A 19,756-nucleotide genomic window follows, 5' to 3' on the forward strand; every position below is an offset into this window, starting at 1 on the left:
TGTGAAAGAGAGAGTGTGTGTGAGTGTGTGTGTGTGCACACACTGCTTGAACAGTAGCCCCATTTTCTCCTTTAACCCACAATGTCCCCCTATCTAAAGAAGATGACAAGCATACAGTGGCACACATTGCATGCATACATGCTTTACATACATTAATTACATACATTGTTTCTCAGTGATAAGTCCCAATGCGGAACGGCACTGCCTTGTTTGGCCGCGTACGTATGCACGTTCAAGTCGGGGGTCCAACTCCCCTTCTCGCTCCCCTTATACAAACCTCCACGTCCGTCAGGCTGAGCAGCAGTGTTCTGCTATAGTAAACAGGCTTAGTCCAAAGCCCTCTTCTGTTGCAAGAGCGGTCAATGGTTTCCATTGGCAACAAAATTGGATGGGCTTTACCGTCTCCTGACAGAGGATCAAACGTGAGGCGAAGAAAAGAAGAAGAGGAGGGATGAGAGAGAGAGAGAGAGAGAGAGAGAGAGAGGGAGCGAGCGAGAGAGAGAGAGAGAATGGCTCTTGGATATTAGCCTGTAATAGCAACCAGATGAACTTGTTGATAGTGCACTAAAGGAGTCTAAATAGACCAGGACTTGGCCCACGCTAACAAAGGCACCCTGCAACTCTTGGTTAGCCTTGAGGCCTACCTCGAGAACGCACATTTTGTAGTCTAAGAGGCACAGCCACCTCTTTCTTCGTCTTCTTCTTCTTTTGCTTATTCCTTCCCACCGCAGTCTTAAACTGTCCCCTTAAACTGTCTCCTCCGTGCAGCCAAGACAGACATGATCACTCTGCTGTTATCACTGCCTGGCAGGCGGCTGCCACTGTACAGTCGCCCGTCCTGGCAAGAAATGGCCATTAGGAGATGGAGCGGGCAATGAATTCACTCTGTTGTCTTAGGTATTAATCAGTGTAGCGGGCCACCTGCCTGGTCCTGCACCATCACTTAGGGACGTTGATGCAAGGAGAGCTGAGGTACAAATGAGGCTGAAGGGGGGATGTTCAAGGGATTCAGGCGACAGGCACGGAAGGGGAGGGGGCCGGGGGGGGGGGGAGTGGTATCCGGCATCGAATCTCAGATGTTCCTTGGAACGCACAGGGCTGTTTTTGGCCCCACATTTCAGGATTAAACCATTAATTTTATTGAGTCCGTCTGTTCCATTTTGCGTTTCGACCTTGTGGTTCTTCATAAACGGCGGCAGTAAGTGTGTTTCAACATCAGAGGAGAGGACTCGTCCAATGTAATCAGGTTTAGGGTTCTTCTGAACGGACCCTGAGACCAAAGGGACATTCACCGCCAAAAGCCACACAACCGTCTTGTCACATAAGCACACACACACACACACACACAGCGCGTGCGCACAGACACAGCCACACTATTAAATATTCCGCCAGGTCAGCAGTGGTCGGGAAGACGCCAGCCACCCATCGCTCTATGTTGTTGTGCCTCTCTCTCCCCCCCCCTCTTCCCCCCCCCTCTCTCTCTCTCTTTCTCTCCCTCCTTCTCTCTCTCCCCTTCTCTCTCTCCCTTTCTCCTTCTCTCCCTTGTCTCTCTCCCCTACTCGCTCTCTCTCCCCTTCTATCTTTCCCCCCCCCCCTCTCTCTGTCTGTCTCTCCCCCCTCTCTCCCCTCCCCTCTCCCCCGCCCCTTCCTCTCTGTCTCTCTCCCCCCCCCCCCCCCCCCCTCTCTCCTCCTCCCTCTCATCTGGCTCAGGGCACCCTTGTCCCCACGGTGTCGTCGTCCTATGGAGCGCGGTGCGTCTTCAAAGCCCCGCCGCTGCCTGTTTAGCTCTAATATGCTATTGTGCGTGGCATCCATGAGCACGCTGGAGCCCAAATGGAACCACATGTGCAGCTCTCCAATTGCCTTAAGCTATCTATTACATATGTATGTTGCAGCACTGTACATGGAGATTAGCCCTGTGTGTGTGTGTGTGTGTGTGTGTGTGTGTGCGTACACGTGTGTGTGCCTACACGTGTGTTTGTGTACACTGTACTTAACGTGGACCCCTCTTGTAGGGCTACACATGGAAAGGCAAGCAGTTGATTTAAACTGCATAAAATGATTAATTTCCCGTCTCCTTGGGGTAAAATCTGATGGGGGGGGGGGGGGTTCCTAATTCGGTTTACTATCAAAAAAAACTTCCTGTAGGCTTATGTCCAATTTTGACTTTATTCTTAACATTTAGGATGTGATTGCATGGAAAGAAAGAAAACTGCAAAGGTTGATCCTATTCATTCTTTTGGTAGGGGGGTTATGGGCGTGTTAGTGGTCTATTGATTTAGATATACATAAACCTCAGTGAGGTGGAGTCACGTGAAATTAACACACAATGCAGAAACGCAAAAAACAGTTCCTCCATTCCAGAACTAGTTTGTGAAGATGCAGGAGGGCCTTTAACATATCGGAGCGCACGGCTGCTATCCCCCAGCTTGTTAATCAGAGTTGAAAGAGGGAATGGATTTCTGCATGGGGAGGCAAACGACACGAGCTCTTAGCAAGCAAGTGAAGGTGTCGTCAAAGGTCTCTCTCTCGCGCTCTCACTCTCACTATCTCTCTCTCTTTCATTCCCGCTTGCTCCCCCTTCTTCTTTCATCTTCCTCCCAGCCCTCACTCCTCCACCTTGTCCTCCTCTGATTGGTCTTCCCGCCCTTATTAGCTACGTTAACGCGTGAGAGCAAAGAGCTAAGACCATAGCATCTCGATCAATCACGGGAACCCGGGCTACTAATCGATCAGCGTAGCGCACGTCCTCTCAATCTGCCCACCGATCGACGGCTTGGAGATTGATAAGGAGCACTGTCTTTGTGTGTGTGTCCATTTATGTGTACGTGTGTGTCTATCCCAAAGACACACATGTCTGTATCTATCCCATAAATCGATTTGCTTGCCGTATGTACAACCATAATAACAAGAGTGTGTGTGTGTGTGTGTGTGTGTGTGTGCCCCTGTTCCCATGTGCGTGCGTGTGTTTGTGTGTCAATATGTTCTTGGAGGCCCATGGGCTTTGTACCCTTAGATAGTGGCAGACAGGCAGTTGTGTCGGTGGAAATTATTTATTCTGGCATAATGTCCTTTACCCTGGCATCACACACACACAAACACACGGAAGCACACACACACCCACCCCATACAGAAATTATGGAAACACTGGCATGAATCCTCCCTTTCCCCTGGCACCCCACTTTTACCTTGGCAGGGCTGTGACACATGCCAGTGCTCTAATGGATTAGTCCTGCAGCACTTTTAAACAAGTCAGGGTTCCTGTGTGTGTGTGTGTAAATGTGTCTGTGTGTGCATGTGCATATGAGTGTGTGCTTGCGTGCCCGTCTGTGTGTGTCTGTGTGCATGTGAGTGTGAAAGTGTAAGTGTGCGTATGTATTTTCCCCCGAGCCATTGTGTGTGTATGTGTGTGGTTGTTTCCCCAGTAGCTGTCATGTGTGTGTGTCCGTGTTTGGTGTGGGTCTGTGGGCATGTGCGTGTTTTCCCCTGTAGCTGTGTGTGTCCGAGCATGTTTGTGCGTGCGTCTGTGTGTGGTCCTCTAGCTTACATGCATTCGTATTTGCAGTCCTGTTCCAGATCTTGTGTGTGTGTAAACAATGAAATGGTGTTCGACAGCAGCAGCACCAGATGACAGTGCCCTGCTGCTGTTACCCGCTCTGCCGCTCTTTTGGTATATATTATCATTATATATATATATATATATATCCCATCAGCCCCAACTTTTTATATCACTGACAGGTTAGGTGAATAACATTGATCATCTTGTTACAGTGGCACCTGTCAAGGGGTAGAGTATAAAGGTATTAGGCAGCAAGTAAAGCAAGTCAGCTCTTGGAGTCGATGTGTTGGAAGCAGGAATAAGGAGCAGGCGGAAGGAGCTGGGCCACTTTGACAAGGGCCAAATTGTGATGGGAAGCACTTGGGTCGGAGCATCTTCAGAACTGCAGGTCTTGCGGGGTTAGGATGTTCCCGGCATCCAGATGTTAGCACCGGCGGAAGAACAACAAGTGCACTGAGGACAGGGTCATGGGCGGATCCCACAAAAGAGAAGGACAAAAACGTAACGCTGGCTATGACGGAAAGGTGTGGGAACACACCTGCCGCAGACTGGTCAGATCGCCTCGGATGAGAAGGTGAGCGTCCCACCTGCGGAGGTCTCGTGGGGGCCTTGCCTCGACCACTCAGGGCTGTTTTGGTAGCATGAGGGGGACCTACACAATATAAGTCAGGTGACCTTTATATTGTGGCTGACCAGTGTGTATATATTTATATTATCTGCTGCATATCTCTGCAGGGAAAGGAGACAGTGGCATCTAGATTTGCATGGATAAAAGGGGTTGCTGTCAGATGAACCCCTTTATCCCTAACCTCTCTTTTGTGTGTGTGTGTGTGTGTGTGTGTGTCTTTCCCCTCCATCAGCGCTGATAGCGATCGGCCAGTACAGCAGCACCATCGAGACGGTGGACGCCGGCTGGTGCAAAGACATAACGGACCAGGGCGCCACGCAGATCGCCCAGAGCAGCAAGTCCCTTCGTTACCTGGGTCTCATGAGATGTGACAAGGTACGGGAGGCGTGTGGTTCTTCCGCTGGGCGTGCTTCTTCCGCTGGGCGTGCTTCAGCTTTGAAATTGAAATTGAAATGTTTATTGATCCACAATCAGCTCTCTCGTACACAGAAGAGTGCTGTTCTTCCTGAGGTTAAAATTTTGAATTGCATATTCTTGATGATATACAAGCATGCATTCACACAGCATGCAACACAAACAAAAACATTCAATAAAAAGAGGAAATGAAACTCCTTAATAATAATGGATTGAATTTATATAGCGCTTTTCACTCAAAGACGTTTCTACAGGGAAGGGGGAACCTCACCAGCAGTGTGTTGTGTTTATGCATGGCAGCCAATCTGCGCCAGAACGCTCACCACACACCAGCTTGAGGTGGAGAGTGAGGGAATCAATGAGTCAGCCAATTATACAGGAGGATGATTAGGGGGCCAGATTGAATGAGCCTGGTTGGGCCAGGACACCGGGGAAACCCCTACTCTTTGCGATAAGTGCCCTGGGATCTTTTATGACCTCAGTGAGTCAGGACCTCGGTTTTTACGTCTCCTCCGAAGGACGGTGCCTTCCACAGCACAGTGTCTCCGTCACTGCACTAGGGCATCGGGATTGATGAGTGAAGGGGCCAGAGGGAAGAGTGCCACCTATAGGCCACCACCCGACACCACTTACAGCACCTGGTATTCCCAGGCGGTCTCCAATCCAGGTACTAAACCAGGCCCGACCATGCTTAGCTTCCGAGATCAGACGAGATCGGGCGTGTCCATGGTGGTAAGGCCGTTTTACTTGATTTAAGTTGGTTATTCTGATCGACTCATAGTCTGAGAACCCTTAGCTTAACCAGTCACCACCAGCGCCTCACATCGCTCATGTTCCCATTCACTCCCATGCACTACGACACTGTTAAACCACAACAACGAAATGAACGTGTACGTGACGATTTCAAAAGTGCTGCTGTTCTTTGCTCTCAGAGTAAGAAGGGGTTTTACAGTGAAGGAAGATTTGAATGTGAAGTCTGAGTGTTTCATAGAGGTGGCTGGTAGGCTTTTGTTGCTGTGGTGCTTGGCGGTAAAAGAAGAGGACATAAAATGCAGAGATAATGGAAGGATGGTTGCTCTATTCATTCTGTAGACTTTGTGGCGCGCGGTGAGAGTAAGGGTTCAGACGTTTATCTCGAACTGAAGTGGAGCAAATGTGCAGTACCTTGTTAATGGGAAGTTTGTTTAAATCGTAACCGTTACTCGTAAACACACAAATTATATCTGAGTCTAATATTAACCAACAGACAAATAGATTGCACACAGATGAAGGCTTACTCTCACACAATAACATACACAAACATGTACATGGCTTTTTTTCACATGCTACTTACTCACAAATCGTTGTCTCACCCTCACTCAAAAACAAGGATTTCAGTAAAATAAACACACCACTTTTAATCGCAATGGTAACATCTCCGTAGTCGGGATTTGCTATCGGTATAGGGATGCTCCACCTCCTATCATGCATGTGCATTAAATGACTGACGTCTTCGGCAGTCTGGACGACATGAGTGAGGGAGGGAGGGAGGGAGGGAGGGAGGGATGGGAGGCAGATGAAGCTAACAGCTGGCCACACACCTGAACCACCTACCTGCTGTGTTAGAGGAGCACCTGTTGGGTGTCACCTCCTAGGTCAGGATCCCACCGCTGGCAGTTTGCATGGGGACATGTGCACAGTAAGCCTGAGTGGTTCTCACACCCCGGGGGGTCTTTGATTGTGGGCTGAAAAGTGTGTGTGTATGTGTGTTTGTGTGTGGTTTAGTGTCAGGGTTTGTGTGGTTTTGTGTTTGTTGTTGTTTTAGTGGGTGTGTCTATGTGTGTGTGTGTGTGTGTGTGTATGGTTAAGTGTGTTTTCGTGTATCTCCGTGTGTTTGTCTGTGTTGGTAGCGTGGGTCTTGTTTTATAGCTCTGGCTTATTGGATTGGGCAGGCCAGTATATCTCAGCTATAGTTGCGACCTCATGCATTTTATTTTTATGATTATAATTTATTTGTGCACTATGAGGTCATTGTTGTACACGACTATAGTGCTCACTATATCTTTTAGTTTTCTAGTCTCCATAATATTAAAACGCATTAGGTTTGGTCAGTGATCATACATGCAGGGTTTCACTGATGTCATGTTTTATGCAAAATATCATAGAATATATGAGTGCACGTCTATCATATTAAACTGAGAGGCAAAGCGAGCAACATCGTTACTTATTTAATTTCATATCCATTCAGTCGCCCTTCTGCTTTTGAAAAGCACATGTTCCGGGAATTATTCGAGTCTTAGTTTGAATCCTTCAATCATCTAGTGTGCGTTGGAACATGGAGACAAGTCATTTACTCCTGTGGGGAGTTTGAGAGCTGCTCAGCAGTAGTGATAAGAGCCATGAAGGAGAAGGTTGAGCAAGAGAGTTTGACACTTTTCAAAGTCAGATAAATTACCAGTCACGAATCACACAAATCAAATTACCTTATTTTGTGTGTGTGTGCGTGTGTGTGTGTGTGTGTAGGTGTGTGTGTGCATGTCGGTGCATGCTTGTGTATTGCATTCATTATTAATCTTTTATTCTCATACAATCACCAAATTTCTAATGGCTGATTGAGTTGATTTAATGAGCTTTTGGACCACAATGGACCTCTTCGCCTTCAAAGGTACCAATGTGACAGACATTTAATTTACAGACATTTATGCAGAGAGGGAGAAAAATGTTGCGTCTTTTCCTCGTCTCAGATGTTATTAAAGGCCTTGTCCTTTAAAACAATGGTCTCCTGGCTCAGTATATTGCTTTAGTTTCCTTCAATTATTGCTAGATGGTTACACCTTTAACTGAGCGTGCGGCAATTATATCTGCCCCCCCCAGCTCATTCATTCCGCTTCATATTGATTTGATCTGATCTGCAACACTAAAAGCCACACGTTCAGGTGTATTTATGCTGGCGGCAGGGCATTCAGGGCTTTCGGCTTCTCTTTTTATTTTCTTTTACGGATGTGCCATTTAACATTTGTGCCCCATCGAAATATTAGAAATTGCTTGATTTGCACATCAGAGCAGTGCGATCTGGAACTGTAGAAAATTCAATCATGGTTAAAATGCTTGCCATTATTGGATAACACCCCAGGGAAAACACGGCTGGCTCCTGATCCCATTTGCTGTCGGGAAGCATTCTCTCGTTAGAGAGCTCTCGCCACAATGGAGCTCAACTTTCACTTCCCTCTCATGCAAATTGAAACACTTTTGGGGGTTGGCTGTTTTTTTTTTGTCTTTTCTATCATGCGTGCAATTCCACATTTTCCTCAATATGAGGTACATAGTGTAACTTTTGATTTAGTTCCCCTCCTCTTCCTCACTTTTATAAACACAATTTCCATCCACTGATCTGCCTGCCTATCTCTTGTTTTCTCTTTGTTTTTGTATCTATTCTATCCAGTCCCTCTAGTGGGCTTCAACCAATTAATTGCCCCCATGTATACATCCATTGAACCATAGAATCGTCCATCCATCCATCTACCTCTTCATGCCCTGAATTTAATTCTAAATCAAATCTAACTCTAATGCTAAACTCAGTGTTTTGCTGTTATGACAGAGGCTGTGTATTCACTGTGTTGCTGTGAAGGTAAATCACTATTTTCTTTTTATAATTCCTAATAAAAAGACATAAGGTGCATCAAATGCTTATGATTTGACATTTAAAGCAACGAAACATCGCAGGCCTTCAGGGGAAGAGAGTGTGCTGATGGTGTACTCTGAGATATAAAGCTGCGTTTTCTGGATCGATTGATGCCGAGGACATCTCAGGGCCTGTTACCGAGGAACTACATAAGCGTGTTGTGTTAGTAGCTAAGCAAGTTGTTTCTGAATACTTTGTACTGAATGCAACCCATTACACTAATGATCAAGGTCTTCCTCTTTTTTTTTTCTTCTGCTGCCACCCAGGCTTGCTAGCAGTAGAATTTCAGCATATAACGGCAAGCATATAACAGTTCATGTAGTATGCTAGTGGTGGTGGATGAGGTGTGCCCCCCCCCCCCCCATTCACATCATGGCATTCTCTCTCTCTCTCTCTCTCTCTCTCTCTCTCTCTCTCTCTCTCTCTCTCTCTCTCTCTCTCTCTCTCTCTCTCTCTCTCTCTCTCTCTCTCTCTCTCTCTCTCTCTCTCTCTCTCTCTCTCCTTCTCTGAGCCCCTCAAACTCATATTTCTAACAACACACACCTACACTCACCATGTAAAGCGCTTTGCGTTCCTAGAAAAAGTGCTATATAAATGCACACAATTATGTTATCCATTATTGAAATAATAGATGCACTTTTCAAATCCATATTTTGGAGCATGCGGAGAGATGTCTGTGAATGCCCATGCAAACACACAGAACAAGTTATCTGAGAAGGAATTCAGAGATATAGATTGAGCATGAATGGAAGAATAGACATAACTTTCTCAGCCTTGTTATCACACAATCATCTGCTACCTTTGTCTGTCTCTCGCAACCTTCGAGATGATGGATCGAAATGTGTTATAACAATATAACACTTTTTCACGCTTTCATTTATTCTCTCGCTCTCCCTATCTCTCTCTCTCTCTCTCTCTCTCTCTCTCTCTCTCTCTCTCTCTCTCTCTCTCTCTCTCTCTCTCTCTCTCTCCATCTTTGTGTTATATCCCTCCCTCCCCAACTTCCTCCCTTTTTTCATTCTCTCAGTCCCTCTCCGCCTCCCTCCCTACACCCCTTCCGCCCCATTCCTCCCTCCCTGCCTCTCCTTCTCCCCCTCCCTCCCTCCTTCTCCCCCTCCCTATACCCCAGACAGTTCCCTACCTCCTGTGCTAGCTGACATGGAGTCATGTTTCAGAGTGGACGCTGTCATTCTGCTAGACAAACACACAGCCAACTGATAACCTTGACGCAAAACAACCGGGAGGACACTCTCTCTATCTCTCTCTCTCTCTCTCTCTCTCTCTCTCTCTCTCTCTCTCTCTCTCTCTCTCTCTCTCTCTCTCTCTCTCTCTCTCTCTCTCTCTCTCTCTCTCTGTCTCCTTTTCACTTGTCATACACAAAAGGAGGATTGGAACGTTTACCATGAGGAAGTGGAGAAGGTGTAGGTTGGTTTGAAGGACTGCTAACTGGATCCAGCTGCCGCTTCCATTACGGAGCGGTGTGAACGATCAATTTTTTTGTTTTTCCTTTTTTTCCAGTCACAGTTTCTATGAACTTGCTTCCCTACTGTATAGATTTTACTGCCTGGAAGACTAAATACTGTGTGTGTGTGTGTGCGTGTCACCTGCCATCGGTGGTTGTATAAAACAAGAAAAAGGTGTTTTTTCACTTCCTTGGCGTTCCAGTTGTGTGCGATCTTTCAATGTCATCGTTGGAACGGTTCCTTGCTCCTGCGTGTTTCCTAAATGTGTTTCCTAAATTTCGCCTCCTTTCTTTGATTGTGGAATGTGTGAGAGGAATGCCTTCTTTCAGACCAGAGCCCACCCTCTCCTCCCCTCTCCTCCCAGGGTTAATAGTATGCATGGTCTCAAAAGTGTAGGAACTCCTGCTATCAAAGCCCCTGTTCCAAGGAGAGAGCGAGAGGAGGCTATTGATCCAGACTGACCGGACTCTCCCCCCAAAAAGTATTATCAATTAATTTGGTCGTCTCTCGCCCTCTGACTCTGCCGGCTTTTTGAAGCGGTGAGCTGATGGAGTCATGGAGAATGAGCCTGGCCTTCGGGTGCATTGCTCGGCTCGTGTGTGTGTGTGTGTGTGTGTGTGTGTGTGTGTGTGTGTGTTTGTGTGTGTGTGTGTGTGTGTGTGTGTGTGTGTCTGTATGTGTGTGTGTGTGTGTGTGTGTGTGTGTGTGATGGAATTGCATGGCTTTTCATAGTCAAATCTTCAGCCTGATTTTCCTGGGACGAATTTATCTCTGAACACATCGCAACACAAATAATGGTGACAATTATGTGTTATTAAGAAGTAATTGTAGTAATTGAATTGATGTTGTAAGAAAATGAAAGAATTTCTGGAAAATAAGTTGGAAATATCTTTAAAACCCACCCACAAACATGTCAGTACAAATTCTCACATTTGTATTATTAATAAAGTTCACATCGTATTAAGTTATTATTTAGTTGTTATTCTGGAGTAAGTAAGATACTGACTTAAAGACACTGAAACTCTGACTTTTACGTGCCTTAATTGCACTTACTCACACGCACGCACGCACAAACACAGACACGCCTCTGATGCAATAGAAACCCCCAGCAGCAAAAGTGGTTTGTGTACAGAGCTTTTAGTTGCTCTTATTTTCCTTGTCTTGTTTTCCGTTGTGTGAACACCATTCTGGTCTGCAGGTCTGTCATTTAATACATCCATGCTCCCACCCTGGGTTGGGGTTGGGTTGACTCAGTGAAACGGATTAATCAGAGCATTTCTCCCAATGCCAAACCTCTCTCTCTCTCTCTCTCTCTCTCTCTCTCTCTCTCTCTCTCTCTCTCTCTCTCTCTCTCTCTCTCTCTCTCTCTCTCTCTCTCTCTCTCTCTCTCTCTCTCTCTCTCTCTCTCTCTCTCTCTCAGATTCAAATGGCTTTATCGGCACATTTACATTGCCATAGCACAACAGTTGAATAAGATAAAACACAGGATATCACCCAAAATAATCCAATAATCTCTCTGCTTCCTTTCTACCTCGTTCCTCCAAAGGTGTGTATTGTGGTGCGCTAACATGTCACCTCATCGCTTGTTTGCCCTTTTAAGCAATCCCCCTTCTCGGTTCCTGTTCCGCTCCTCCTGGCCGACTTGTAGCCTCCACTGAAAGCAAAGAGACCAGATGTAGAAGGTCACAGAAGCCAGCATGCGCCGCATCGGCACAAAGCTGGACTCTGAGGCACTTGGGCCTCTTGGTATTTGAGGGACAGCTGTTGATTAATGTTTGTCTTTAGAAGTGGTAAAGAATAGGCATAGCCATCGGAAAAACAGTCGGGGGCGGGGGGGGGGAAACTAAATAATTAGAGGCCAGGAAGTAAAAAACATCAGTGCGGACCGACCCCATACGTAAACAAGATATACATAACACCCGGAAGGAGCGCCTCGGCCATTCTCCGCAGCTGTTGTCTAACGGAGTGTTTCTATACGAGCATGTTTGTTTGTTTTCGTTTTTTGGTATAAAGCGTGCTTTCCCGTTGGCGCGTGGCATTCAGTCAACGGGTACGAACGCCGCCCGCACAGGCGGCCAGGGCGACGTCGTTAAAGGGAACGCTCTCCCAATCAATATGGTTGCCACGCCGCGGGCCCGTTCCAGCTGCCGGAGGATGGGCACGGCGCAGCAATCTGCGGACACAAACAAGGCTCTTAATTGTTTAGGGCCGCGAGGTTTATATCGGCGGTGGGAGGATAAACTAGTGTGCGGCGCTGGGAAGCCTTTATAGTGGTTATTTAGGAAATGAGACTTTTTTCGGCGGGCCGAAAGTGTTGTTTGATGTGGGCTGTCAACGGAAAAAAGAGGGGGGAGGGAGGCGGGAATTAGGATTTAATTATTAAGCGAGCGCTGACACAGGAGCCGGTAGGGTTCAGCCTCCCTGTTTGGGTCCTCTCTCCTCGTCTGGGTCGGGCCCTGGTGCCTTCACAGGAGGAGAGAGCGGTTTGAAGGAGTCTTTTGCCGTTGGTGATCTTCAATGTAATCTGGAGTCATCCCGGCTGAGGAGCGCTATCGATTGGTGTGATTGTGTCCAAGACGCCTCCCCGATGATGATCCCTTCATCTTGTTTTTTCAAAAGGCCAACAGTGAAGGGGGGGGGGACTAAGACCTTCAACAAAACCAATACCAAACACACACACACACGACCATAAGAAATCCCAACCTTGCACATTCTTTTATGTTTCATTTCTCCCCCCTCACTCACAACCTGTCTCTCGCCGGTTTTTTTTACCCTGTGTCCCTCTATTCCTGTGTATCTCTCTTGGGAAGGTCCTCCAAGGTCGTGTGCATTCAGGGTTCAGGTATTCCGGCAATTCAATTAGTCCTACACAGATCTCCTCAGTTTCCTGTTGTTGCTGTGCTCTTTCTCCTCCTTCCTCGCACGCCCGACCTCCTCCTCTTCTTCCAAATACCCAGTGCTCTGCATGGCAGAACACATCATGGTGGAATCATGACAGATGTGGTTGCCCATAAAGTGAATATTTAACTTCTGGTGAACAGTGTGTGTTTGTGTGTGTCTGTGTGTTTATTTTTCTTACAAACATGGTGATATACAGCAGGTGGCCACAACTGGTTTCTAGCCTCCAGGCGTGCGCTCTGTCTGATGCGTTTTAATGCTAATAGAATGTAGCCCATTTCCTCTGCCTTCAGGCAATGCCTGTACAAAACGCTCTAACACAATCGGGGGAGTTGGACGACAATTTGGTTAGCTGCCGAGTTTTAACCCACAGATGGCTCGGATTGGTCGAAGGGAAGCGGACAAACAGACCGACGCCATCACGATTAAACGCGGCAAGCAATGAAACGATGTAAACGTATATAATCCATGACCCGATTTCGGACCGTCAGTACTTTTTCCATTAGTGTTAGGGGACAGATTATTCACACCTGTTTCAAATCAAATAATGAAATAGTGTATAATTTCCCATAAGGTCTCTCCTTGCTACTGTTAAATTGTTCCGACCTACTATTTTCCTTTCTTAGGGTAAAAATGGCTCACTCCTCCTACCTTTTAAAAGAGGTGCATTGATTTCCACATCTATTCCACCCTGTACAAAAACAACTCTCAAACTATGAAATGTCTCAACTTATGTTTTGAGGTGTGGAATGGGATGGGGTGTCCTTGGGCTTTATTTATCCTGTCAAGTGAAGGGAAAGCGCTGTCTAAAGAAGCTTAATTAAACTTTGTGTGAGTACTTGTATAAATGTATTCCTCATGCCATTCTCTGCCAATGTCTGACCCCAGTAAGCTGCTGTGGAATCTGTTCCTATGAGAGAGAGAGAGAGAGAGAGAGAGAGAGAGAGAGAGAGAGAGAGAGAGAGAGAGAGAGAGAGAGAGAGAGAGAGAGAGAGAGAGAGAGAGAGAGAGAGAGAGAGAGAGAGAGAGATGATCTTGCCTTACAAATCGCTGACAATACGATACCTAATATTGTCAACAGTTTTGATTGAACTCCATATACTTTATCGGTATTAGTATCAGGGGTGTACACCAGTATTGTATTTCTTTCTATGTCGGTCACTGTCTCTTGTTTGTTTATATCTCTCCTGTGTATCTCATGCTTGCCGTCTCCTGAGCAATTTTTTTCAAGCATTAATTCATTGAGAACGTTATTATTAGCATCTTTTTAATATATAAATGCCATATAAACTAATGCAATGATTTATTGGCATGCCGTACTATAAATTGACATGCTATACTGTACGTCGTTATGTGAACCCTTTCTAGAGAGTCACATTCAGCCTGTTTGAATACTCAAAGTACCGAATGCAACAAGGACTTTACATCGACCACCTATTCAAAGGTTAGATCACCTTTTTTCTTGCGTGGCTAGGACCGGGTGCCTGTCACTGGTGGGGCCGGAATGTTCCGACACCGTTTCTTTTTCTTCTCTTGAGATTAAGCAGTGTGAGGGTGGGCCAAACCTCCTACACTCAGCTACCTTTGTCACGCACGGCGGGTAGAAGGTTTACAACCGGGCCTCGGAATCTCTCTCTGTGAGCTTTTTGAAGTGTGTGTGTGTGTGTGTGTGTGTGTGTGTGTGTGTGTGTGTGTGTGTGTGTGTGTGTGTGTGTGTGTGTGTGTGTGTGTGTGTGTGTGTGTGTGTGTGTGTGTGTGTGTGTGTGCGCGTGTTTTTTTGTGCTGGTGTGTATCCCACCCTCTGTTTGAGTGGTCTGATATTGTGCAGGGATGCGGGGTGCGTGAGTTGGACCAGCAGGGCCTGACCTCTGTTTTTTGGTATTTTATAAGGTATGTTCACAATGCCATCCCCCAGAATGCTTCCTCACTCTTGCCTTGCTCTTAACAACTCTGAAAGGCTACTTTTTCAACCAATGAGCAATCGCATCCCTCTAAATCCTCATATACCAACTATTCCTCACACACACAAGAAAAGTCAGAATTGATGTAATCCCTGCTCCTTTCTCTGCTCCAGCTCCCTCCTTCTAGCCCTTCCTTAACCTTTTCCCCATTTTTATCAGTTCCTTCAGAACCAGCCACCACAGCCCCCCCTGTCCTTGCAAAACTTTACAGCCCCAGCTTTTACTTTGACCGGTTTAAAGAACGCTATAAATCTCATCCCGTTTAAATCCGGTCCTGTTTAAGACGCCTGAGATCTGATACACTGCATTCTTCTTCTGGCTAAATGGCCTTTTTAAACATTTAGCCCAAATGTATTTACTGGCTGACTGATGGACTCTGTGCATGGGAGTGGACACGGGCCCTGAAGGGCCTCAGGATGTTTGTCTCTCTTTATGGGCCAGGCTTTAGCACAGGCTGCCACATGGACAAAGAGAGACTAAGGGCTTGGGGCCAGAAAACTGGGACAAACTTGGAAAGGGAATGGGGCCAATTTTGTTTAACGAAAGAAAAGGAAAAGACAAATAGTGTTAATTTTCCTTTGAGTCAAATCTTTTTAGGTATACCTTTTATCTGAAGAAGCAAAGCCCATATTGCAAAAAATACATATATATATACGGTATATATATATATACACGGTATGTATATACAGTATATATATATATATATATATACTGCATATATTGAGTTAGATATCTCTTTCTCTTTGAACACCAGCGACACTCAGGGATTGCTCTCAGAGCGCACATCAGACGCCAGCGCATCCTGGCCGTGTTTGCATACCTCATTATCAATTCACAAACCCCATCTTTCGTCTCCCCTTGCCCTCCCAGAACACAAACTTAGCGGGCATTAGTCGCGTTAACGACGCGCTACAGAGCGCTGCCTACAGGGGGAGGAGGGGGGAGGAGGCGGTCCTGCGTCGCTGCTTAATGTATATTCTACCCAGGTGATGGAGTGCGTCTGCATCAGAAGAGTGGGGGGGTCTCGGAGAGAGCCGGTGCTGTATAGACGAGAGAAGAGGGGAGCACTCTGACGACAGGGTGGTCACCAGGGGAACAGTCACTCACCCTCGGCTCAATACAGACAACAAGCTCTGCGTATCAAAACACACGCATACGCGCACACACACACACACACAGACATTGAGGAAAATAAACGAGGGCAAGACATATATTTTCAAACATTCGTGGTTAAAGGATTGCGCGAGGCTGTGATTGTTAGTAAATTACTCTGTGTAGAATAGATTGGGTCCTGCCTGCATCTCCCTACATGATTATCTTTTGTGTCAAAGCTACCCTGCCAAGTGTAGTGCAAGGGTTTGAATCGTATGCAAATGATGGTGTTTTGTTGGGGTCAATTGATACAAATATTCACCTCAATCGACATGGGCTCTATTTTCTCAACAAGTGAATCATCGCGAGATGGTAATCTTTTGTCGTCTGCATTCCGTATGCATTTATATTCATCAGGCCACTGATCAAGGCAGGGACTCGAAAGAGCGCGTAAGAGAATATGAGGAAGAATAAATGGAATGAGCAATTTATTTTTAAAATGTTTCTTTTTTGGGGAAGGCCTGGGCTACACAAGCAACAGCCTTCATTCCAGGCAGTAAGGCTATAGTTTGGAAAATAGCAGTAACTCAACTTTAAAGTCCATCCGTCCCTCTTTGCCTACATCTGGTCAACATACATTGTGTTGAAACGCAAAGCTGCAACCACGTTGCACTCGGTTATGACGTCCTGTCGTCCACGGTGTCGCTGGTGACTCGCTCAACGAAACAGTGAAGGAGTAATGACTCCAGAACACTGGTATTGGCATGACATCATACCGGAAGACTGAGAGTGGACAGGAATGAGAGATGCATACATACGGTGATATGCATCTTAAAAACATGTGCGAGAAGGAGGGAAAAGTGTGTGTGTGTGTCTATACCCACATCATGTGTACACATCTCCTGGGCCCAGCCACTATCCTTGACCGCGGAGCACTCAATCAAAATGTTCAGCTATATCAAACGGGTTTGGATACATAAAGCTTTGTCTCCATCCCTCTCTCTCTCTCTCTCTTCCACTTGTAAAACCTGACAACACCGCATTACCCATCAGTCAGCATTACACCGCTCTCACATCTACAGGGCAGCTATCTTTGAAGTTAAAAAGGGAGAAAATGTCATAAGTGTAGGCTCGGTTCCAGATCGCCGTGGCTGTGCTCCCAGATGCTTCCAGAAGATTAGAGCGATCTGCTCCCCTCGTACGGGTTCTCCTATAAACTTGGCAGCCGTGTTTCCGAGGCAATGCCGGTCTGGGACAGCACAGTTGTTCACCACGTCAGCGCCGTAGAGGGCAGAAACTAGTCACCCAAGACCATATCAGTTCCGCTTTTCCGATCCCGGCTAGGGCCGTACTGCACGTGCTTCCCTGTAAAACGTGTCGCTGTTCCCAGGATGCATGTTGAAGCGTTGCTCTGCTCAAGCTTCAGTCTCTCTCGGTTGAAAAAGTGAATGCCAGATCATTTTTTTGGGGGGGGTCGGGGTGGGGATACTCTCTTTGGCCGATATCCAGAGAGTTTTTTCTGGGACACAACGTCTCAACATAGGGTCTGGGCTCCAAATATCATTGCAGGTGTGGTGATGTCATCACCTCTGGATTTGACTGTTGGATTTCCATGCCAATGATGCTTGTTAAAAAAGCCAAATACATAGAAGAGGTTAGCACTTTTACTGTTTGAATCAGCTTGAGGGCAAGAGTTGCTTTCAGACTTCTAATTAACGCCTTTGACTTGTTGCACGCATATTGCACAACCAAAATCAACACTATTGGCCAAAGAAATAGTTTGTCTTCAAACTGACTATCAAACTGTGGCGGCATTCTGTGTTTTCCGCAACCTACAATTAGCAAATGATTCTGCATTCTGATGGGGAGCCATTTTGTGTCTGCCGTGGTTTGCGTGACAAGTCGAGCAGCACTAAATAAGCATTCATTAAGGTAATGGTCTCCCATCTCTCTGACAGGTCTATTCTTTAAATCTCTTTTAATTGTAATTATGCTGATTAACGAGTGGCAGAGTTGGGTGGTTCATTCTCTTCATGATACGGCGTAATATGTTATGAAGGCAATCAAGGGTTTGTCGTTTTATCTCCTAATGAGTCTCGCCATTGTGTCATAACAAACTTTACACAACTGCGATAATAGCAGGGGAAAGCATGGCTCTGGGTGCCTCAGTTCCCTGAGCTCATGATGCTGTTCCTGAAATACACATTGCAATATATATGCGCTTGGTTATTGTGCCAGGCTAAACATGTAGCCGTTTAGCTTAGCATGATTAACTTTGAAAGAAAACAGTAGTTCAGCATGTTAGGGTACATAGCAAGGCACAAAGAAGTTGATGCCAGGTCAACCAGGCATGAATAAATAAAGGTTCAATTTGAAACAAAATAGTACATCACATCAAGTAAAACATGTCGTGTTCCACATGTTGGAATAAATTGCTAGATTAGATTAGTTATAGAAAGAAACGTTGATGCTTCATTTACCCCTTTGATCGTGACTTTGATCGACAGGAACAATATATTTGTTTTGTGGTCCTATCCCTTCCTAACCCTCTACTGACCATTCTGAACAAGGGATGTAGGACAGCTTCAGCACAGCCAAAACCCAGCCCTGACAGATTCTTAATCCTCTCACCAGAGACACCCGAGAGCTGGGGTCTGCTGTCTGGTCAGAGGCACTCCTTCACCTCCATCAACCACAACTGTATCTACACATCTCTCCGTCCAGGGCGAACCCCAATCACTTCGAGAACTTTCAGCAGATCCTTATCATGACCCCCAAGAAGAAAACAACGACTCAAGACGAAGACAATGGAAAAAGATTACAAAACTCATCAGGAATCTGGTCTGGGAAAGCTGTCGCCTTTCAGCTCAAATATTTTAATGGAAAACACTGTGAAAGCCAAATGTTTGGACGAGGAAACCGTGAAATATTTTGTCAGAGCTTTGGCAACGCGGCGCGAGTGTGTTCTGCATGTGTGAGTGTTTATACATCACTTCCCCTGGAAAGTGTCATGCCTACGGGCTGGGTGGGGAGACAGTTCTGGGTGGATTGTGGTTAACCCCGCTGGGTCTCTGGGGGGGCTCTGTCTCTGCTCATTGTCAAGATGCTGGAGCTCTCTGCCGATTGCAGTAGGATGCGGGTCTGGTCACCACAGGGGGAGGGTCTGGTCACCACAGGGGGAGGGTGTGGGCCGTGAGCCTGCACTCATAGCCTTTTAGCGCCTGTTAAGCGCCCGTTTAATGACGGTGTTGCCTCGTGAGCTTCTTGGTCTTGTCTATACTGTGGTTTGTGTTTCTGTGTGTGTCTGTGTGCGGGAGTAACATGCATGTATGACGAAGCCAACATTACAATGATGACATTCATATCAAATAAAAATATTATGGAGAAACAAATTGAATAGGTTGAGTTGCATAACCCATTGTACCCAATTCTCTTTTGCTCGCTCTTTCTTTCTCTCACTTTCCCTTTCTCTCTCTCCACCCTTTCCTACTCCTTCCCCCTCCAGGCTGAATTAACTCCCTGCTCATTTAATCAAAACGTGATTCACAGACTGTTCTCTGTTTCCCCCCACCCCTCGCTCTGTCTACTTGCAGGTGAACGAGGAGACAGTGGAGAGGCTGGTTGTGCAGTACCCTCACATCGTGTTCAGCACGGTGATGCAGGACTGCAAGAGAACGCTTGAGAGAGCCTATCAGATGGGATGGAGCCCCAACACATCCAACGCGTTGTAGCTACTGGAAGAACTAAACACAAACACACCGACACACTCACATATATATACACACAGACACACAGTTGACAGACTCATGTGCACATAAATATGACGATGAAAATGGACCCAAACACACCCTCATACAAAACAATCTCTTCATAATGCAACCTAGAAACATGTCATGTATGTTTGTTTTTCATTGAGTGTTCAAACTTACACACACACACACACACACACACACACACACACACACACACACACACACACACACACACACACACACACACACACACACACACACACACACACACACACACACACACACAAACACACAGTGGCGATGGGTCAATAGAGGGCTCTAGGGAGCC

The 19,756-nt window shown here is 46.3% G+C and overlaps 1 protein-coding gene and 1 pseudogene across 2 annotated transcripts in view; one reads left to right on the forward strand and one right to left on the reverse strand.

Annotated features, from left to right (window-relative positions):
- Positions 1 to 19,445, forward strand: part of fbxl17 (F-box and leucine-rich repeat protein 17) — a 199,216-nt gene extending 179,771 nt beyond the window's left edge. For both annotated transcript variants that reach the window (XM_030357699.1, XM_030357698.1), the window contains exons 10-11: positions 4,420 to 4,562; positions 19,270 to 19,445. In XM_030357699.1, coding sequence (XP_030213559.1) covers positions 4,420 to 4,562; positions 19,270 to 19,407 — 281 coding nt within the window. In that variant the 3' untranslated portion in view covers positions 19,408 to 19,445. The remainder of the gene's footprint in view (positions 1 to 4,419; positions 4,563 to 19,269) is intronic.
- Positions 5,228 to 5,347, reverse strand: LOC115546193 (uncharacterized; annotated as a pseudogene).
- Positions 19,446 to 19,756: the final 311 nt, after the last annotated feature.

Source organism: Gadus morhua, chromosome 6 (genome assembly GCF_902167405.1).
Source record: "Gadus morhua chromosome 6, gadMor3.0, whole genome shotgun sequence".
Taxonomy (NCBI): Eukaryota; Metazoa; Chordata; class Actinopteri; order Gadiformes; family Gadidae; genus Gadus; species Gadus morhua.